Below are 18,207 nucleotides of genomic sequence, written 5' to 3'. Positions count from 1 at the left end.
GCGAGTGCACGAGCAGCGCGCTCCCGCCGCCCGCGTCGCCATCTTTTTCCCCCTCCGTCTGTCTGTCTGCCGCTGGCTTTGTCCGTCTGCAGCGCCGCCCCTCGGCTCCCCGCCGCCGTCTCGGCCTGGAGCCGCTCTCCGCCCGCCGGGGCCCAGTCCCGGAGAGCCCCGGCCCGGCCGGCCTGAGCTGCGGCCCGGGGCCCATTGTCCGGCGGTCCGTCTGTCCGGAGGCGGGGCCCAGGGACCCGGAGGGCGGCGGAGCCGAGGCGCCGGGTAAAAAGACCCCCGAGTCCTTCCTCCGGGGCCGGGCTGAGGATGCAGGGGCTCCTCGCCGCGCCGCGGGTGGCCGGCTGTCGGTCCTTTTGTCTGTCTGCGTCTGGGGAGGAGGCCGGGGGCCGGCTCCGGCCTGGGGGGCGGGGGCAGCCGAGGCTCCCCGCTCCCCGCGGTCCAGCCCCGCGCCCCGGGCTTCCCAGCCGGCCGTTCCTCTTTCTGTCCCTCCGGCGGTCTGGGGCGCCAGGCGGAGGGCGTTTGCGCCGCCGCCCTCCCCGCGTGGGCCCGGGCCGCGGACACCGGCCTCGTCGGGTTCGGGCCGGGCGCAGCCGGGACAGCCCGGGCGTCTGACAGGCTGGGCCGGCGCGGGGGGAGGGGAGGGTGGGCGTGGGAGTGCAGACCAGGGGTATCGGTCCCAGCGTCTCCGTCTCGCAGAACAGCGTCTAAATTTAGATTTCGGAGAAGACTGTGTTGTCTAAGGGTTTGTCTGAGCCGCCTCGGAAGACCTCTGGCCCTTGTCCGGTAAATCCTGGGAATTTACCTGGGCTCGTGCTTGAAGAAGCCGAGGGAACATCTCGGCTGATGACACACAGACCCAACCCGAGGGGGCACAGGGTGAAGGGCGAGGCGGCTAAGTGACCGGCTTTCTTGTCCTCTCCGTCCTGGCAGATACAAATCACTTGGATTCAGGCGAGTTTACTTTGCTCCGTGGGAACGGCACCAGAGCTGGAGGTGGGAACGCACCCTCTTTTCTGAAAGCTGGGATTTCACTCGTTTTTTTCTTGCTAAAGTCTGTGGGGAGCCCTGGAAGCTGCAACCTAACACCTGTGGGAGAAGAGAGGCCGTGTTCAGGGAGGCCTTGCACCCTCCCAGGGACTCCTCACCTCGCTCTAAAGACAGACAGAGCTGTCTTCCTTTTTAAATAGAATCCCTTTAGACCTGAATCTCCTCTTCCCATTTTTCTTTGGGGTGATGATGATGATCAGGCAGCCATCCATTTATATTTTTAGTTTGGTTTCGTATTTGGGCTTGGAAACTGAGGCAGTGCTAAGAGTAAAACGGAATGAGTGACCTTTAGGACAATATGTCTATGGGTTTTATTAGCTTTTACTGCCTATAAGACAGTTGTCTAGCCTCGGAGATCTTGCTTTGTGGTCAAGAATGTCCTTTCAGTGCCATTTATTTATATATCTTCAAGAGCCCATGACCCTTCAGGCCTTTTTTGTGGGTGTTTTTGTTGTTGTTGTTTTGTTTTGAGGGAGGGGAGGGTATTTGCTTGTTTTTCCCTTGATCCCTCAGGTGTGTTAAGTCCCGTTGGGTACCATCTGGTCAGTTCCCCATTTGTCCACTAGGAGGATTAGGCGACGCAGTGGACACTGCGATTTAATTACGCACATGCTCATCTCTGTCTTCGGACTTGTAGCTGTAGTGTAAGTGTCGTCTCACCAAGATGATCTGAAAAGAGCCTGATTCAAATTATTTGGCCTTCCTGCAGAATGGACCTTATCACCTTTATCTGACAATTTCAATTTCTGATCTTGATGGGAGAAAATGTGAAGATTAGTCAAGATTCTATTTTTTTTATACAACAGAGAGGTGTATTTGAGAAAAATTAATAGACAACCTGCATTTCATTCAGCTTTCTTGTTGTGATTCCACAGGCATATAGAAAAAGACCCAAAGTGTGATATTCATTCATTGCTTCCATTAATAAAATAACTACTTGATTAGAAAGAAATGATATACACAAATAAAACTCAGAACAGAGAACATATACCGTTAGCATTAGCGCTCAGTATATTGCCCTCTTAATAGTTAAAATTTATTTTTATTGTATACATTTGGAGTTTTTGTTTGTTTTTAATTAAAAGTCTAAAAAAGAACTGTGTTTGATATGCAGATATGATAGAAGACTGCCTGAAAGCTGCTTCCTTTGCCACTTCCTGTGGAGGCCTGTCTTTGCCATTTGCGGTTTCTTTCTTCTTTTGGTAAGGGGAGGCAGGATCTGATTACAGGTTTGAGGTCCTTTCTAGCTACATAGAGGAGTCAGTTGGCATAAGAGGAGGTGAGTCTTCATTAACTGGAGTGCAAAGTACAGCTAGTAGTAGTCTCTCATAACTCCTTTCAAGGCAATAAACTATAATTTTAGCATATTCAATTATTTAGCTTATAGCTTATTCAATATGAGTACAATTTGAGAAGGCAGGAAGTGAAAGGAAACTTAGAGAGTGACCAGATCCATGTTCCTATCTTTGGTAGGAAAGAGAATCCATCTCTTTTTATTCTATATCTGTTTATTCACTCTATCTTTCAAAGAAAAATGTCACAGCTTCTGCTACTAATCCATTTCAAATTCTCTAACAATGCTTATGGCTGGGACAGTCTTTCTTGTGGTTACCAGGGACCTCCAGGCTTACGCATCTGTCCCCTTCTATATAGGGAGGTTGGGGGGAGATGCATGTCTCTGCAGCACTTCTTGTTTGGGGAGCTTTTCTTTTTATTCCTCCCACTGGTCTCTTTGCTACCCAGAGTTGCATTGAGAAGAGGCTCTAAAGTTATTAACTTTGACCACCTCTGTGGAACACATGAGCAGGGCCAGCTTGGTGTTCCACCCTGGGGTGCTGCATTAGTATTCAATGATGTGGATGGCATCTGGCTCTTCTGGTAAGAGCTCATCTTCAACATTATAAGTTTGATTTGCTTTAGTGCCCTGTCATCCACACTGCCCAGCACTGTGTCTGCACATCACTCGATAAAGGCCTTTATTTCCCATGCTATTTTCATGTACAGACGCCTAGGAGTTTTGAGATGTTTCCCGTCTCACAGGGATGTGATACCTTTGTTACCTCTGGGCAAGGTAACTTCTTAAAAAACCATCTGGAGGCTCCCATTGGTGCAGACTGCAGAGCTTGACTTCCAGTGGGCATGTGGTATGAGCCACTACCCTCTTTGGCTTCCTTTTATAGTCCATGGGGTTATCCCTTTGAGCCCACAGTAATTCTAACCCTGGTTGCCTGAGTTTTGCTTTCTTTTCTACCCTATGACCTTGATCATGATCACTTACCAGTATTCTGGATTCCAAAGGTGGATTTAGAGTGTAATTCTCTAAATCCTCTCTGAAGGAGTTCCCTCTTAAACTTCTCAGAATCTTGACATTGTGCTAGAGATTTTTCTTTCTTTCTCTCTCTCTTTTTCTTTCTTTCTTTCTTCTTTCTTTCTTCCTTATGTTAGTTCAATTATTTACAACTGGTGAGTTTTATATACTCAGGAGCTATTTTTAAAGTCTTTTTATCTTTTAATTTTGTATAATTTCTGGGAAAAATGGCATGTGCTAACCATATTCTTTTTTTATTATAGGTTAGCACCTTGCACGGAGATAGTAATATATCCAGTTGTGAAACTGGGAAAGGCCAGAGCTCTCAGATCTGGGAAACATGTCCCGTCGGAAACAGACAAATCCGAACAAAGTTCACTGTGAGTATTGGGCTTTGTCTTCTGGAAGCTGGGAATGTTGAGGGTTGGAATGGAAGAGTAACCTTAATTTAGGGTGAGAGACTTACACTAATCCTTGAAGAAGAAAGGGTTATTCGTGTTAGATGTGATGGATTTAAAGTGTATCTGGGCCGGGTGCAGTGGTTCACACCTGTAATCTCAGCACTTTGGCAGGCCAAGGCGGGAGGATCACTTGAGCCCAGGAGTTCAAGACCAGACTGGACAACATAGCAAGACCCTATATCTATAAAAGATAGAAAAATTAGCCAGGTTTGGTGGTGCTTACCTGTAGTCCCAGCTACTCAGGAGGCTGAGCCAGGAGGATTGCTTGAGCCCTGGAGTTGGAGGTTGCAGTGAGCTATGATTGTGCTACTGTGCTCTAGCCCAGGCGGCAGAGAAAGACACTGTCTCAAAAAAATAAAGTGTGTCTGGTTGCTGGAGGAGGTGTTAGAAACCTGTCTCAGCTGTGTGTGTACTTTATTGATCTTTAACATTCACATTAACAAACAGAGGATACCTCCTCTGTACAAATCCTTGTGCTGTAAAACACAAGGCTGTCAAGGCTGTAAAACAACATAAGATATATAAGACTGTAATGTAGCCTCATATGTATATACACACACATATATAAATACAAGATAGTATATGCTAAGCACCATATAGGGATGCTGCAGATTATGTGTACTACAGAAGTTAAGAGGAGGGAAATTAAGAAATCTCTGTGGACTATGGTAGCAAGGGGAATGCTTGATGGAAGAGGCCCTAGTGGACCATGCACTTGAACTGAGCCTTAGAAGGTAGAAAGTGGATTTGAAACAAAAAGAGAAAGGGAGAGGGAAAATCAGGAAGGGAAAGTGATATGAGCAAAGAGGGAATGCACATATGTTCAGAGGATGAGGAGCCTTTGTATGAAGCAGAAGTTTCATTTGTCCGGAAGTCATAGGTTGGAGATGTTTAACTCTACATTGTGGAAGCCTGAATGCAGGCCAAGTTCAGACTTCATTCTGTAGGCCATAGGGAACTACTGAAGATTTGTAAGCAGAGAGAGTGGAGTGACATTTAGAATGCTTTGTTTTGGTACTATATAGCAATGTGTGGGATGGATCACATGAGGGAGACCAGGTGTGCACTATTGCCTTGAGTTGTTTCTCAACAGTTTCATATGTATGTTTTATTTTAGTAATTACATTGTAGGGCTGGGTGTGCTGGCTTACGCCTATAATCCCAGCACATTGGGAGGCCAAGGCAGGAGGATCGCTTGAGGCCAGGAGTTTGAGACCAGCCTGGGTAACATAGCAAGACCCTGATTCTACAAAAAATTTAAAAATTACCAGGCATGGTGGCACTTGCCTGTAGTCCTAGCTACTCAGGAGGCTGAGATGGGAGGATTGCTTGAGCCCAGAAGTTCGAGGTTATAGTGAGCTATGATCGGACCACTGCACTCCAGTCTGGGCGACAGAGTAAGACCTTGTCTCTAAAAACCAATAATAATAATAATTACATTGTAAACTTCTATAGGACAGAGACTATGTGCCATATATATTTCCTTATATGTCCCTCTCTACTTCTAGCACTGCTTATAGAGGATGTTTAAAAAGTGCCTTTTCAAATTAACGTTAATATCTCTGCAGATTTGAGATAATTGGCCATTTTCCTATACTCTGGGGAGATAAGCATTCTTGCCCAAGTGTTCATAAAAAACAGATAGCTTCCTTTTTTTATGGAGGACTGATTGAGTAAAGTACAACAACATTCGAAGAGAATTCAGAAGTGTAACACATGAAAGGGTTTTTTTAAAGGTAAAAAACCTACATTTGAGAGGATAGATGAGTCAAAGAGTTAAGAAAACTAAAATTCATTAAAAATATACTATAAACCAGGAACTATATACTTTATCTTATCTTATTGGGCAATTTCAAGATAGGATAGAAAGTAGTATGAACAGAACATGTAAGAGGGTTTTGACATCTTATAGGTTATTTTAAGATAGCAAACCTCCATACACAATTCATTCTTCTGTTTAAGTCCTGGAAAGTTGGGTAAGATGGAACCAGTTAGATGCTTCTAGGAGTGTATTCTGGAACTGGTGGATGTGCCCGGCCACTTAATAGAAAGGTGAGTGGTTTAGGAAGCATTTAGAAATTGCTGCTAAAACAGTAAAATGCAATGGGCCTGAAGTGAGCATTGTCAAGGGAGATAAAATGCAGTATCTCTAGCATAGGTTGTCCAACACAGGAGTTGAGGAGGATTGTTTTCGCCTCTCTGGTTGAAGATGAGTATTGATAAAAGACACAAATGTGACCCCAAGAAGGCAGAGCAGGAAAGGTACTATTAGTAGAGATGATGGGTTCACAAATAAGGCAATTATAGGAGTTGAGTGTTCGCTTACAAAAGCCACCTGTCCAAAGAGACTGGTTAGACTTCAGGAAAGTAGCTGGTGGGGCGATGGCATCATTGTAGTAAAGGCTTGCGTGGCCTATGCCTGTTCACATAGCGTATATCCATCAGCTGTATCTCCTTCCCCCATAGTCAGTCGAAGGCAAGACGAGCTGGCATTGGAGTTGGAAAACAGATGGACAGACAGGCCGTGGAGATGGGGAGAATATGACACACCCACAGTCGCAGAAATGCAGTTACCAGAGTCAAGGGAGTGAACACCATATTGTGGTGGAGTGGCTGGGACTTTGCAGGCCCCCCAGTGGTGGCCATTAAGGGGGCCTTTACTGTGGTGCTGTGAATACAAGCTGTTCAGTGAAACTAAATGGCAGACCGCCAGGGAGGAGCTGTCTTCAATGGTGCATTTGGGCAGAGAGCTGTGAAGGCTTCTTAGGTGATGACTAAACTTGACCAAAGAAGAAAAGGCACTGAGATTTGCTGGTTTCTGAAGATCTATTTATTATTTAGCACTGAAGCTGACCCTACCCTTTTTGAAAGGTCATCTTTTGATTGCCCATGACAATAGTGGCAAGTAGAAATAGGTAATTTTAGTTTTCTGACTGCTTGAGTCTCCTATCACCTTGCAGTGAAATGGAACCAACCAAATGTATTGAATTTAACGCTGCTTGTCTATTTAAAGTAAATGGAATGGACTTGAGGTCTGGGAGGCAGGAAAGTCTGCAGAAGCTTTGCTTAAATGTCAAAGCCAATCAACACTTGATCAGAGTAATGGCTGAGCTTCACTAGAGCTGCGTTCTGGGAAGAAGAGGATAATTGTGTGGCATGAAACTACAGGCCCGCCTAAAAGGCTATATTAAGAATTGCACTCCTGTAGCCCAGCAGCAATTGTCAGATCCGCCTTAGAAGCCAATGGGCAGGCTGCTTTGGCACTTACTTGGTTTTCCTCAGGACTGTTTTTATATCTAAATTACTGGTATAATCCTTTTGTCAGAAACATCTAGACAGACGCTTGTGTTTTGCCCACTTCACTTCATTAATAGACTGGATGCAGAGCTTTTGGAATAAAAGCTCAGAATTGTTGTTAGTCATAGAGAAACTGCTGATGGGCTGAGTTTCTATTTTAGACCTCCCCCCCACCTCCTTCCCCATCTCGGTCTCTTCTGAGAACAGATTTCTGTCAACTGTGTGTAGAGAGGTTGAAAATATAGTCCCTTGCACATTTTCATTGAGTGTGTTTGAACCAAGTAAACCACTAAGGAAAGGAAAAATCTCTTTTTCTATAGAGACTTTTGCTTTCAGATTGCAAAATACATGAGCAACCAAAAACCTTCAGCTTCAACTAAAAGCTTTTCACAGAGGAGGAATAAACATCTTTAAAGTCCTTTCTCTTCTAAAAAGAACAGCTTGTTTTGTCTTCATTCATTCTGTTAATATCCTTGTGAGGTAAGTGGCTGTGTTCCCAACATGTGATAGCACCTTGGGTTACAAAGACCGTCTGCTAGAAATGGAATCCTAAGCTTCTCACTCCCAATACTAGCTCATTTTTTCGGAATTCAACATCTGCTCTCTTAGAGAGTATGTTTCAACTGCTTTACTTTGCAGTCAGCTTGAAATTGCTTTTATTTAACTGCACCAAGGACCCAAGAAAGAGAATTGTAAAATCATGCCTTTCTAATAACTTTCATCTCAGTCTTCTCATCTGTTCTTCAAACTTGCTTGCATGGTCTTTTTCTTATTTAGTCTAAAAAACCTTAGTCAAGTCAGACAAATAGTATTTTTGTGATTCCATACCACAAAAAGGAGACTGGGCACCTTGCTTTTTATCGTGGAGCTGAGATGATTCTTTCTCAACTGCTAATAGACAAATAAATACCCACATTAAATAAGATAGCCACCCTACATTAATATCTAGGGACCACAGAATTTGTTTTAACTTACTCCAGCAGTCTCAAGATAGAAGGAAATAATAACAACATTTTAAAACCGGTTAATTCTATAACTTCTTAATCATTAGTATCTCTGTGGGTCACATTACACTTGAGTTAACATGGCATACTTTTACCAAGTCTCACTACCTTATTATGAAAGGATAATTCTGGACAATCGGACTTGGAGATTAGGCAAATAATAACTACTGGAAGATCATTCACATATCTTTTCTTAGGACATCTGCTAAAATCCCTTCTTTTTTATGGTTTTTATATATTTTGCTTTATGATGATATTTAAAATATGAATATCCCTGAGGGATAAAGTTCACCTTAGTCTTTTTTCCAAGTCAGGAATAAAATAAAATATAAGAACACAGCTTTTCTTCCCAAACTGCCAAAAAGGAATGACAGAATTAATTTATCCCAGTTATCCTAGGTGGGATTGCCAGCAGGAGTCTTAGATAGGGAAATCACATTGAACAGACTCCTCTCTGTTCTTTGAAGGCCCAGATATTTAGACAACATCAATAGACAGAAATAAATTTTGAACTCAAGTTGATGGAGCTAAACTGAATTACTGGCTCATCTTGAAATGTCTTTCCACTAATCCAATGATGATTCCCTATTAAGAAAGGGGAAAAAAATATTTATTCTTAGTATGTTATAAATCTAGCTGGCTTCTGGCTAGGTTTCGTTAGAGACCAGAAGTGTCACTGACGAGAATGGTCTGCCCCTTGATAATTTTATGCTAGTGCATAACTTGTTCCTTAGTACTGTATCTGCCTATGCTCCTAGGTCTGAAAACATGTACCTACCCAGAAGGATTCAGTAACCATTCCAGTTGGCCATGGTCTTGTGGTTGCAGTGTAACCAACATGGAGGAATCAAATATTTTATATCTGCAAGAAGGGAAGGGGAAGCACTCTAACACAGAATTCATTTTCTGCTTTCACTTGCAGTAATTTATACCCAATGTGTCATCTTAGATATTGTGAAGATGGACTGAAAGCAGCTTATTTTTCCTTTTGAGGGCTATGTAGCTAGGAGTACACTTTAACACGAACCACCTCCATTCCCACCCACAGTGTGAGTCATAGTAGCCATAATGTTAGTTACTCTAAACCAGGCATGGTAGCTCATGACATGGTATCAGAAATATCATTTTTCCTTTTGTCATATACTGGCCCTGAGAACATTATTTTGCTATTTGAGTTATATGTAGCAGTTTCTCATGGTAGGAAGGTAACACTAACACTGGGATCAGAGCCATTCTCACCGAGAGATAAGCCCTTGTTTTCGGCAAAACCACTCTGATGAGCCTTCTAACCTTCTACATACATCTCTACTAGAAATCAGTTTAAAAATATGGACATTAGAGTTGGACAGACCTGGGTTTGTATACTTGATTCCACTACTGACCTTAGTTTTCTCCTCAGTAAAAGATAAATAGTAGAGTCGGGGCTGGGGCAAAAAAAGCCCAAACGTATATAGTAATACCTAACAGAGTTTTGCAGAGAATTAAGATGACAGACATAAAGCATTTAACATAGAGCCTGGAAGTTGCAAGTGTCAAACAGTAACTATTATTAGTGTCTAGTACTTAGCATATAGTAGATGCTCAATGAATATTTGCTGAGTGAATGACTAAGAGAATCACATGAAGCCTATTCCATATCAGTTCTTTCGCTGCCGAAGGACTAATAGTGGAGGTCAACTCACTAGTTCGTTCCTCCCCACATCTTTGTGTCCTGTCTCAGAACCAGAGCATGTTTACTTTCCTTTCTCTCTTTTGTAAGAAAGGGCCTGGTCTATTGTCAGACATTTCACCAGAGCTTTTTATTATTCGCTCTTGCTGGCTGGTGAGTGGGGACTATAGTTCCCATTTTGACTGAGATAACAGAAACCTCAAGAATCCCAGCTCTCTTTTCTTCTTATGCTTGGTCTCCTGGAAATAAAAGAATACCTAAGTGTTAACTCTTCAACAACCGTATAGATTGCAGGCAGAGTTCATCACAAGTAAATGCAAAATTAAGGATGGGTCCAGGGCTTTTGGATACTTCATACAAAAAAAAAAAAACCATATTGGACCATGGACACTAGATACATATTATTTGTTGAAAATTAGTGTGCTTCAGGAAGGTTGTTCCTCAGCAGAAAATGAATTCATATATTATCTGTTCTTCTAGTCCATTGTTCAACCAGTTGTTGATTTACTCATGGCTAATTCTGATGTCTATCATCAGAAAGAAAGCCAAGGAAGAGCTTCCAGAGCATGTCTTGGAAGGAGAGTGGATGAAAGATGGGATTAGAGATTGTTATTTAGAAGGATTATTTAAAGCGCTGTTTGTAGTCAGAGACAGACTCTGAGTCAAGACAGTAACACTATGTTAAGGTGCAGAGATTTTGCCCAGATTTGTTGCCCTATCTTCATCCCATCACTTTGCCTCTTGCTTCTGTCTCCCCAATCCTGATGGAAGGTTGTAAATGGAATTGAGATTCTGCAGTTAAATTTGTGAAGTAGCAATTGATCACCTTTTGAAAGAAGTCAAGACTAGGAGGATTTAAGAGAAGCAAGCAATGCTTTCTAGAGCATCTGGCTTACTGCCCAGGAAGAGCAGCTACGCCCAGAAGCTGTTGGAGGCAGCAAGCTGACTTGGAGATGAATGACCCCACCACAGGGTATCTGCCTGTCTCCTACCTTTGAATGGTCTGACCTGCCAACCAGCTTGCCTGGGGATGTGCTGCCCAGCTGGTGGCCTGACTATTTTTCCTTGTGACCACCAGGGGATCAAGTATTTGCTGGGCTAGAAGAGCAAGCCCGCCAGGCGATGATGAAAACTGATTTTCCTGGAGACCTTGGCAGTCAGCGACAAGCTATCCAACAACTAAGAGATCAGGACTCCAGTAGCAGTGAGTTCTGCACCTTCTGGTAATGACTCAGGGCATTGGGAGAAGAATTATCAGAGTGTGTGTGCTCTGGGGATTGTGCATGGGGGTTGGGAGGAAGACATAAAAAAGGAGATATGTGGATCCTTAGTGTTTCCAAAGGTGTTCTAAAGTATGTGGGCATATGCTTATTTAGAGAGAGAGGACAGGTTTAGCATTATGTTTTTTAATTCATGGACTATAGTACTTGGTGCAATGCCATACACAGCTAGGTTGGTTGGTTGTGATAGACAGGGTGGAAACAAATTAATGCTCAAGCAGCCCCTGGATTAGGTCCAATGAAAAGAAAAAAAAAATCCCTGTCTCCTAGGGTCTGTTTATTCATAATTAATAAAACATAAGGGTGGCATTAATGAATTCTTGCTTGAGGAACTAGTTGTAATGTTACACAAGAAGATTGCCTTAGTAATAAGATTATGCAGCATATAAAATGCTAAAGTCAAGGTCTTCCCACACTAGTACCCTGAGTAGATCCCTGTGCTTAAGAGACAGAAAAGACAGTGGCTATTACAAGTTGAGCCTCAGGAATCGTCTGTCCTATGACCTGCCTGAACAAACATGTTTTGAGATGTGTTATTTCCTAGGAAGATTTCCACACTTTCCTGATCTCATCCATTTGATATTGGTTAAGTATAATTGTCAATTCAGAGTGACACTTCTGATTTTTCTCCACATTTGAGGCTGGGTGAGAACAAAGAGAGAGTTATGCAACCTTCTTGGAACTTGTTTCCACCCAAACCAATAATTAAGCAACATCAGCAACAAAAAATAATTTGGCAACTAATTTGTCAGGTACAGAAAAACGAACCCAAAAAGCTCTAGAAAATCTATAGGAGCCACCAGTTTCTTGAGTAATAAGAATAGCAACATCTGCAAAAGTCTAATAGGTTTCCACTCTAGAACAGATGCATCATCTCTGTAGACAGCAGACCTGTTTTTGAAATCTTTCTAGTAGAGAGATATATTTGGATTATTGATACATGACAAAAATGTGTTTGATACATTGTATTAGATTAAGCTTACAAGTATTTCAAATGAGAAGCTGATGATCTAATCTGCGCCAATCCTTTGTTACCGAGGTGGATTCAAATGAAAGCAGTTCTGGGCTGGGGAATAAGGCATACATGGATCTTTCCAGGGCCCAAATGTAGTCCACCAACCAACTGGAGTATCTAATACAGACACATAACCACTAACAGATGACTTGGTTAGACTTTCTCATGAAGAAAGGGAATGTAACCAGTTTCACCCAGTAAGAAAGGAAACGTAGTAATGGGTGTTGCTCACACACTGGTGGATTTAGAAGTTATGCAAGGGATCAAGGGATAGGAGAGAGAACATAAGCAGCACTGTTAGCTAGTAAATCTTAGTCTCACGCAGGTGGCCTGGTGACATTCTACCCTGTATTCCTCTCTCGCTCACATCAGGCACAGAAGTCCAGGATCTAAGTGGGGTTGGGAAGGGGCTGGAGCCTGACAGCTTCCCTGGGTTTGGCTTCCTCTTGTGATCTTCAAGGTACTAGCACTTTTTTTTCCTTTCAGGAAGAACTCCCCTTGTTATTTTTTTCATCGTTTTTTTTTCCTATTTTATAAGAAATACAGAAGAAAAGTCAGCTCCCACAAACCTTGCAGATTCCCTAGCCACAGGCAGACCTCCCCAATTGCCCCACAAACTAAAACAAACTCAATTCTTACTTCAGTCACAAGAAATTACATTTCATCCTAAAAGAGGAGAATGGCCTGTTCCTTCTACTCAATGCATTCAGTTACCCATCAGGTAATCCAAAGAACCTACAGAAACAATGGACCTACTTAGCTTAGAATGCTATCACTAGGAGGGTAAGAGCAGCGAGTCGGATACCACTGCACACTGCCTGAGGTTGATTGCTTGCTAATTTTTCCACTATGATGAACAACTCTTTCCTGTAAAGTGACATAATTTTTAACTAATTTACTACTGCTTCCTTTACTGATAAGAGAGACAGAAAACTTGCCGGTGCTTCTGTAAGTGTGCCTTGGGGTTTGTTGGGAGAAAACCGATTAGTTGGGCTCAGAGTAAAATAGTATAGTGACACCATGGAAACATTCTGCAGGGGGAGAAAAGTTAGTCATAAAATGAGAAGTGCCGGTAAGTCAGAGGTGGTGTGCTGTGAGAATGAGCTTGGTGTGAGGTACTTGGGGAGGTGTGATTTGAAGTGTGAGATATTTGAGAGCCATGCATAAGAAGGATTGTTTTTATGAAATGTAGAGGGCCCTATAACCATTTTCCAATGCAGTTTTGTCACAGATTTTCTCTTTAGTGCGTATGTGGGCATAATAAATAACAGCTGTAGCTGTTTCCACTTGACATGGATATGTACCCAGCTAAGCACTGATATCAAATATATTATGAGAGATCTGAAAATGTTTTTCTATTATAGCTGCAAACTCTAGGGTGGACAGAAGCTCAGGACATATTCATGCCAAAATCAGAACAAGTGACCAGTTTGTGTGTTTCAGGTGACAGTGAGGGTGATGAAGAGGAGACCACACAGGATGAAGTCTCTTCCCACACGTCAGAGGAAGATGGAGGGGTGGTCAAAGTGGAAAAAGAGTTAGAAAGCGCAGAGCAGCCTGTTGGTGGGAACGAAGTGCTAGAGCATGAGGCAAGTGACAGATGGCTTCTGAGTCCGGGAACGCCCTGCCCTGATGCTGCTCACCCTGTGAACAGTCTTGCCTCTGACAATCTCCCGGGCCTGAGCACCAGGCCGTTTCCTTTGCAGCAGCAGAACTCACACCTCACACACACAGTTCTTGTCACGCCAGCTTTCCTTTTCCACCCGCGTGTCGCTGCACCCACGTACAGCCTTCCTCCTAACCATCCCCATTTCTTCCAGGCCACCTTTGCAAAACGCAACGCTTCCTTCCCAAGGCGTACTCTTGAATATGGTTACAAATTCAAGTCAAAGTGTTATCTGCAGTGCCACCCTCTCACTAAATCGTGTCCTGAGCATTCCTGTAAGGAGCACGACGGGAGGGAAGCTAGCTAATCCTTTCTTCGCAGAGTTTACCTTAAGGGAAAAAACCAGATCATCTCTCCCTGGGGCAGTCCTGTGTACTCATGGCTGGAAGCCTGGGAGAAAATGAAGATGGGAGCAAATGTAGTTCCCTTTCAACTATTACTTTGTCCTGCGTCCCACAATGAGAAGCTAAGAATGTCAATGTGATAGCAGACTGAGCTCATTTTAACAGGATCCCCTGTTTAAAAGGCAGGGGAGGGCAGTGAAGAGACTAGTAAGAGTCCTCACGAGTTGCTGGTCTGTTGAATCGTAGGTCACAGAGAATTTGAATTCTGACCCCTTGCTCGAACTCTGCCAGTGTCCCCTTTGCCAGCTGGACTGCGGGAGTCGGGAGCAGCTGATCGCTCATGTGTACCAGGTATGGTGTGGCAGCTTGTTTGTAGCCCAGATCCTGCCTTGGGCTCCTGCAGGAATCTTGGGTTGTTGCTTCCGTTAGGATTCCACTGCAGTCCTCTAAACATTTTAGAGAGTAAGTGGCATATGTTGGATAAATACACTCTGGGTTCCCAGGCAGACACACTGTGAAAATCAAGTATCATTATGTTTTTCAAAATTATTAATACATATTTTAAACAGTGAAACAGAAACTAACATCTATTAATAATGAGGGCTATGTTTTAAAGAAAAACATTAGTTAACGTAAATGTTTCTGAAATACCAATGAAGTTAGTATAAACAAGAGGATCAGAATCAGGCGTTTGTGTTCTTTTTACCACGGTCCAGTTGCAGAGTGCCTGTGTCTTGTGATCTTATCGACAAGGCATTAGCACACATGCCAGCCTGGGTTGTACCATAAAGACACTTGGTTCGTGAGGACAAGTATTTCTTTGGAAGACTGTCTTAAAAAGATTGAGGACAGGCAGAATATAAATACCTGTTGCATACTAGTATTCCTAGCCAGCTTCTGGATTTGGCCTTCATCACTCCCCTAACATGTTGTAACTGCACAGTGAACTAGGGAGACAGGGAGAAATAATCCTGAGGCTCTGAAGAGGGCTCTGGCGCCCCACTGTTCCTCGAGCCAGCCACGTTGCCCACAATGGAGTCAGAGCTCAAGCTAATGGAATCTGAGCAATGGTCTGAATGGCCAGGCCCTTCTGAAGGCCCACTAACCCAGAAACTGTGAACTTTCTGGGGGCCAAACAGAGAACAGAATTGTAAGTGCCTTGTTCCGAGACTGAGGAAAGGGGACATTTCCCAGAAAGTAGTTTCTAAGTGGGTGCGAATTGTCCTGGAAGTAGTGCAAGACTGACAGATGAAGGCTTTGTCTTACAGCACACTGCAGCAGTGGTGAGTGCCAAGAGCTACATGTGTCCTGTCTGTGGCCGGGCTCTTAGCTCCCCAGGGTCACTGGGTCGCCACCTCCTAATCCACTCGGAGGACCAGCGGTCTAACTGTGCTGTGTGTGGAGCCCGTTTCACCAGCCATGCCACCTTTAACAGGTTAGCTGGGCACCTACCCTTGTGCTGGGAGCAAATTCCTGGGTGTGGGTTCTACTCTCCCAAGGCAAACTGAAGGCAAGAGATAGGTAATACTTAGGCAACTGACTCATGGCTATTTGGAAATACAAGTAAGAGGCAAAGAAAGATGCCGTTTTCATTAGATATCCCTAAAGGGAAATGAATTCCCATTTCTTTTCCCATCAAAATAATATTTTTGACTAGGAAGAGATATAGGGAAGTCTAAGGACATTCATGAGGAAGCATAGAGAAAGAAGTTGCCGGGTTCTGAGAGGACCCTGGCATGAGGACATAGTCTCCACTGTGTCCTAGGAAGACTGGAACTATGTGAACATCGTGTCCTCATCCCGTTTGCCTAGTATACAGCGCAGAGTCTGCCTCTGCACTGCAGGAGTGCCAGGAGAGAAGGAGGTGAGTCAGTGGCGTGCGCCTTCGCTAAAGGAGGTCTCCACCTCCAGGAGCCTTCATTCCCGCAGCAGGACTGCTCCTGCACAGCTTTTCCAAACACCAGCATCCCGCTTGAATGAGAACTCCACACTGTAAGGGCTCATCTCATTTCTGGTACATTGTTGTGGCAGCTGGCTCAGTCATTAACTCCAGGTGGGCTTTAAGACTTGGTAGACACCCCAGCCCACAGAGGGTGAGGGGTGAAGAGGTAGAAGAGGTCTGCCAAGCATTCAAACTGACCTCTAGTGGTGAACTCAAAGCAACTGGCCTGGTAGGAAAGGAGTAAGCCGGGGCTGAGCCTTGCTAGAAGAAAACACTAACCATCCCAAATTTTTGCATTCCAGCGAGAAACTTCCTGAAGTACTTAATATGGAATCCCTACCCCCAGCCCACAATGAGGGCCCCTCCAGTGCTGAGGGGAAGGACATTGCCTTCAGTCCTCCAGTGTACCCTGCTGGAATTCTGCTTGTGTGCAACAACTGTGCTGCCTACCGGAAGCTACTGGAAGCACAGACCCCCAGTGTACGCAAGTGGGCCCTACGTCGACAGAATGAGCCTTTGGAGGTACGGCTGCAGCGGCTGGAACGAGAACGCACGGCCAAGAAGAGCCGGCGGGACAATGAGACCCCCGAGGAGCGGGAGGTGAGGCGCATGAGGGACCGTGAAGCCAAGCGCTTGCAGCGCATGCAGGAGACGGACGAGCAGCGGGCACGCAGGCTGCAGCGGGATCGGGAGGCCATGAGGCTGAAGCGGGCCAACGAAACCCCGGAGAAGCGGCAGGCCCGACTCATCCGAGAGCGAGAGGCCAAGCGGCTCAAGAGGAGGCTGGAGAAAATGGACATGATGTTGCGAGCTCAGTTTGGCCAGGACCCTTCTGCCATGGCAGCCTTAGCAGCTGAAATGAACTTCTTCCAGCTCCCTGTAAGTGGGGTGGAGTTGGACAGCCAGCTTCTGGGCAAGATGGCCTTTGAAGAGCAGAACAGCAGCTCTCTGCACTGAACCACACCCTCCTGCCTGCCCCCCTGCCTGCCCACCAACCCAGGCCCACAAGGACCAGTGCTGCCGCCACCCATAAGGCCCTGTCCTGCGGCCAGAGGCAGGCCCGGGTCTGCTGCAGGTGGACATGTGCACCCCTTGCATGTGGGAGCAGGATGACGAACGAGGTCAGGAGGAACCCGGCTCTGGGCAGCTCTGGACAGGGAGCAGGTACTCCAGAGAACCGGACTTCCCAGCCCACTGCTGCAGGCCATGCTTATAGGACCGTGGGGCCCCAGCGTGGCCCAAGTTGTGAGGGCAAATAAATTAATTTTATCTTTACTGGCCCTTTCCTGGTTTTCTCTCAATTTCATTCGAGCAAATGATGTGATCTAGGAGAGATGAGTTTTTAGGCAGTGACTTCTGGTGTTTGCCCTGTTCTGAGGGAGGGTGCTCCTCAACTTAGGCTGTCCAAGGAGAGGTCCCTTATTTGGGCCTTTACAAGCTGATGAGGAATAACTGACACTGAAGGAAGAACTGATGCTGACTTTGTGAGGATCCTTTCCCACAACCATAATGGAGATCTCTATCGTCCCAAGGGCTATTTAAACCTAGCTTGCCTTGTCCATAGTAGTAGAGGCCTTTCCTCATAACTGGCATTTTCTAAAGACTATGCAGTACTTTGAACTAGGTGCAGGTGACTTTTCCTGGCAACACTGTTTGTTGAACATTTAAAATTCTATCTCAAATAAATGTCAGCTGCACCTAGGAATATGTTGATAGCAATGGGCGCAACATTAAGGTCCATAGCACCAAGGAACTCATGTTTGAGAGAAGAGGTAATCCATGTTTTCATTTATTCCCCAGAGCCAAGGTAGGATAATAAAACCCACTGAGGAAACTGCAGTATTAAGGTGATGAGAGAGCTCGAGTCAGTCGTGGTGAAGGCCGGAGCAAAATGATTACTCCGGCACTTTGTGTGGCTGCCAAACCATGGAGGAGACGAGAGCTGAGGTCATTTCTAAAAAGTTTCTGTGATGGTACAGAGCAAGCACAGAACTCTCCTAGCCTGCACCAAAGGTTGTGTACAGTTTAGATAATTATAGATCTTGAGGTCCAGAAGGAAGTGCCCTAGTTAAATTGTAGCCAGAAAAATAACTATGCCAGGAATGTGGACCTCTTCCAGGATCATAACAGGGAAACCTGGACTCCTCTCTGACCTCCGCAGGTCC

At 44.8% G+C, this 18,207-nt stretch overlaps 1 protein-coding gene across 11 annotated transcripts; it reads left to right on the top strand.

Moving 5' to 3' along the window:
- On the top strand, positions 1–17,317 carry ZNF821 (zinc finger protein 821). Of its 11 annotated transcripts, none has more exons than XM_045533163.1 (9): positions 180–273; positions 940–1,002; positions 2,171–2,258; positions 3,628–3,744; positions 10,874–10,999; positions 13,534–13,679; positions 14,347–14,451; positions 15,369–15,535; positions 16,345–17,317. In XM_045533163.1, the coding sequence occupies exons 4-9, from the start codon at positions 3,705–3,707 to the stop codon at positions 16,997–16,999; spliced, it is 1,239 nt and encodes a 412-aa protein (XP_045389119.1). In that variant the 5' UTR covers positions 180–273; positions 940–1,002; positions 2,171–2,258; positions 3,628–3,704; the 3' UTR covers positions 17,000–17,317. The 11 variants fall into 11 exon arrangements, with proteins under 11 accessions (XP_045389116.1, XP_045389119.1, XP_045389122.1 ...); XM_045533162.1 differs by lacking the exon at positions 180–273 and adding an exon at positions 666–792; XM_045533165.1 differs by lacking the exon at positions 180–273 and adding an exon at positions 10,567–10,768 and having other exon boundaries at positions 669–1,002.
- The last annotated feature ends 890 nt before the right edge of the window (positions 17,318–18,207 follow it).

Source organism: Lemur catta, chromosome 20, assembly GCF_020740605.2.
Source record: "Lemur catta isolate mLemCat1 chromosome 20, mLemCat1.pri, whole genome shotgun sequence".
Lineage (NCBI taxonomy): Eukaryota > Metazoa > Chordata > Mammalia > Primates > Lemuridae > Lemur > Lemur catta.
This window is presented reverse-complemented; position numbering and strand designations above follow the sequence as displayed.

Coding starts and splice junctions, on each gene's coding strand:
- ZNF821 (XM_045533160.1), top strand. CDS start 3,705: ATGTCCCGTCGGAAACAGACAAATCCGAACAAAGTTCACT. Junction 14,452..15,368: donor TGATCGCTCATGTGTACCAG/GTATGGTGTGGC, acceptor TTTGTCTTACAG/CACACTGCAGCAGTGGTGAG. Junction 15,536..16,344: donor AGCCATGCCACCTTTAACAG/GTTAGCTGGGCA, acceptor TTTGCATTCCAG/CGAGAAACTTCCTGAAGTAC.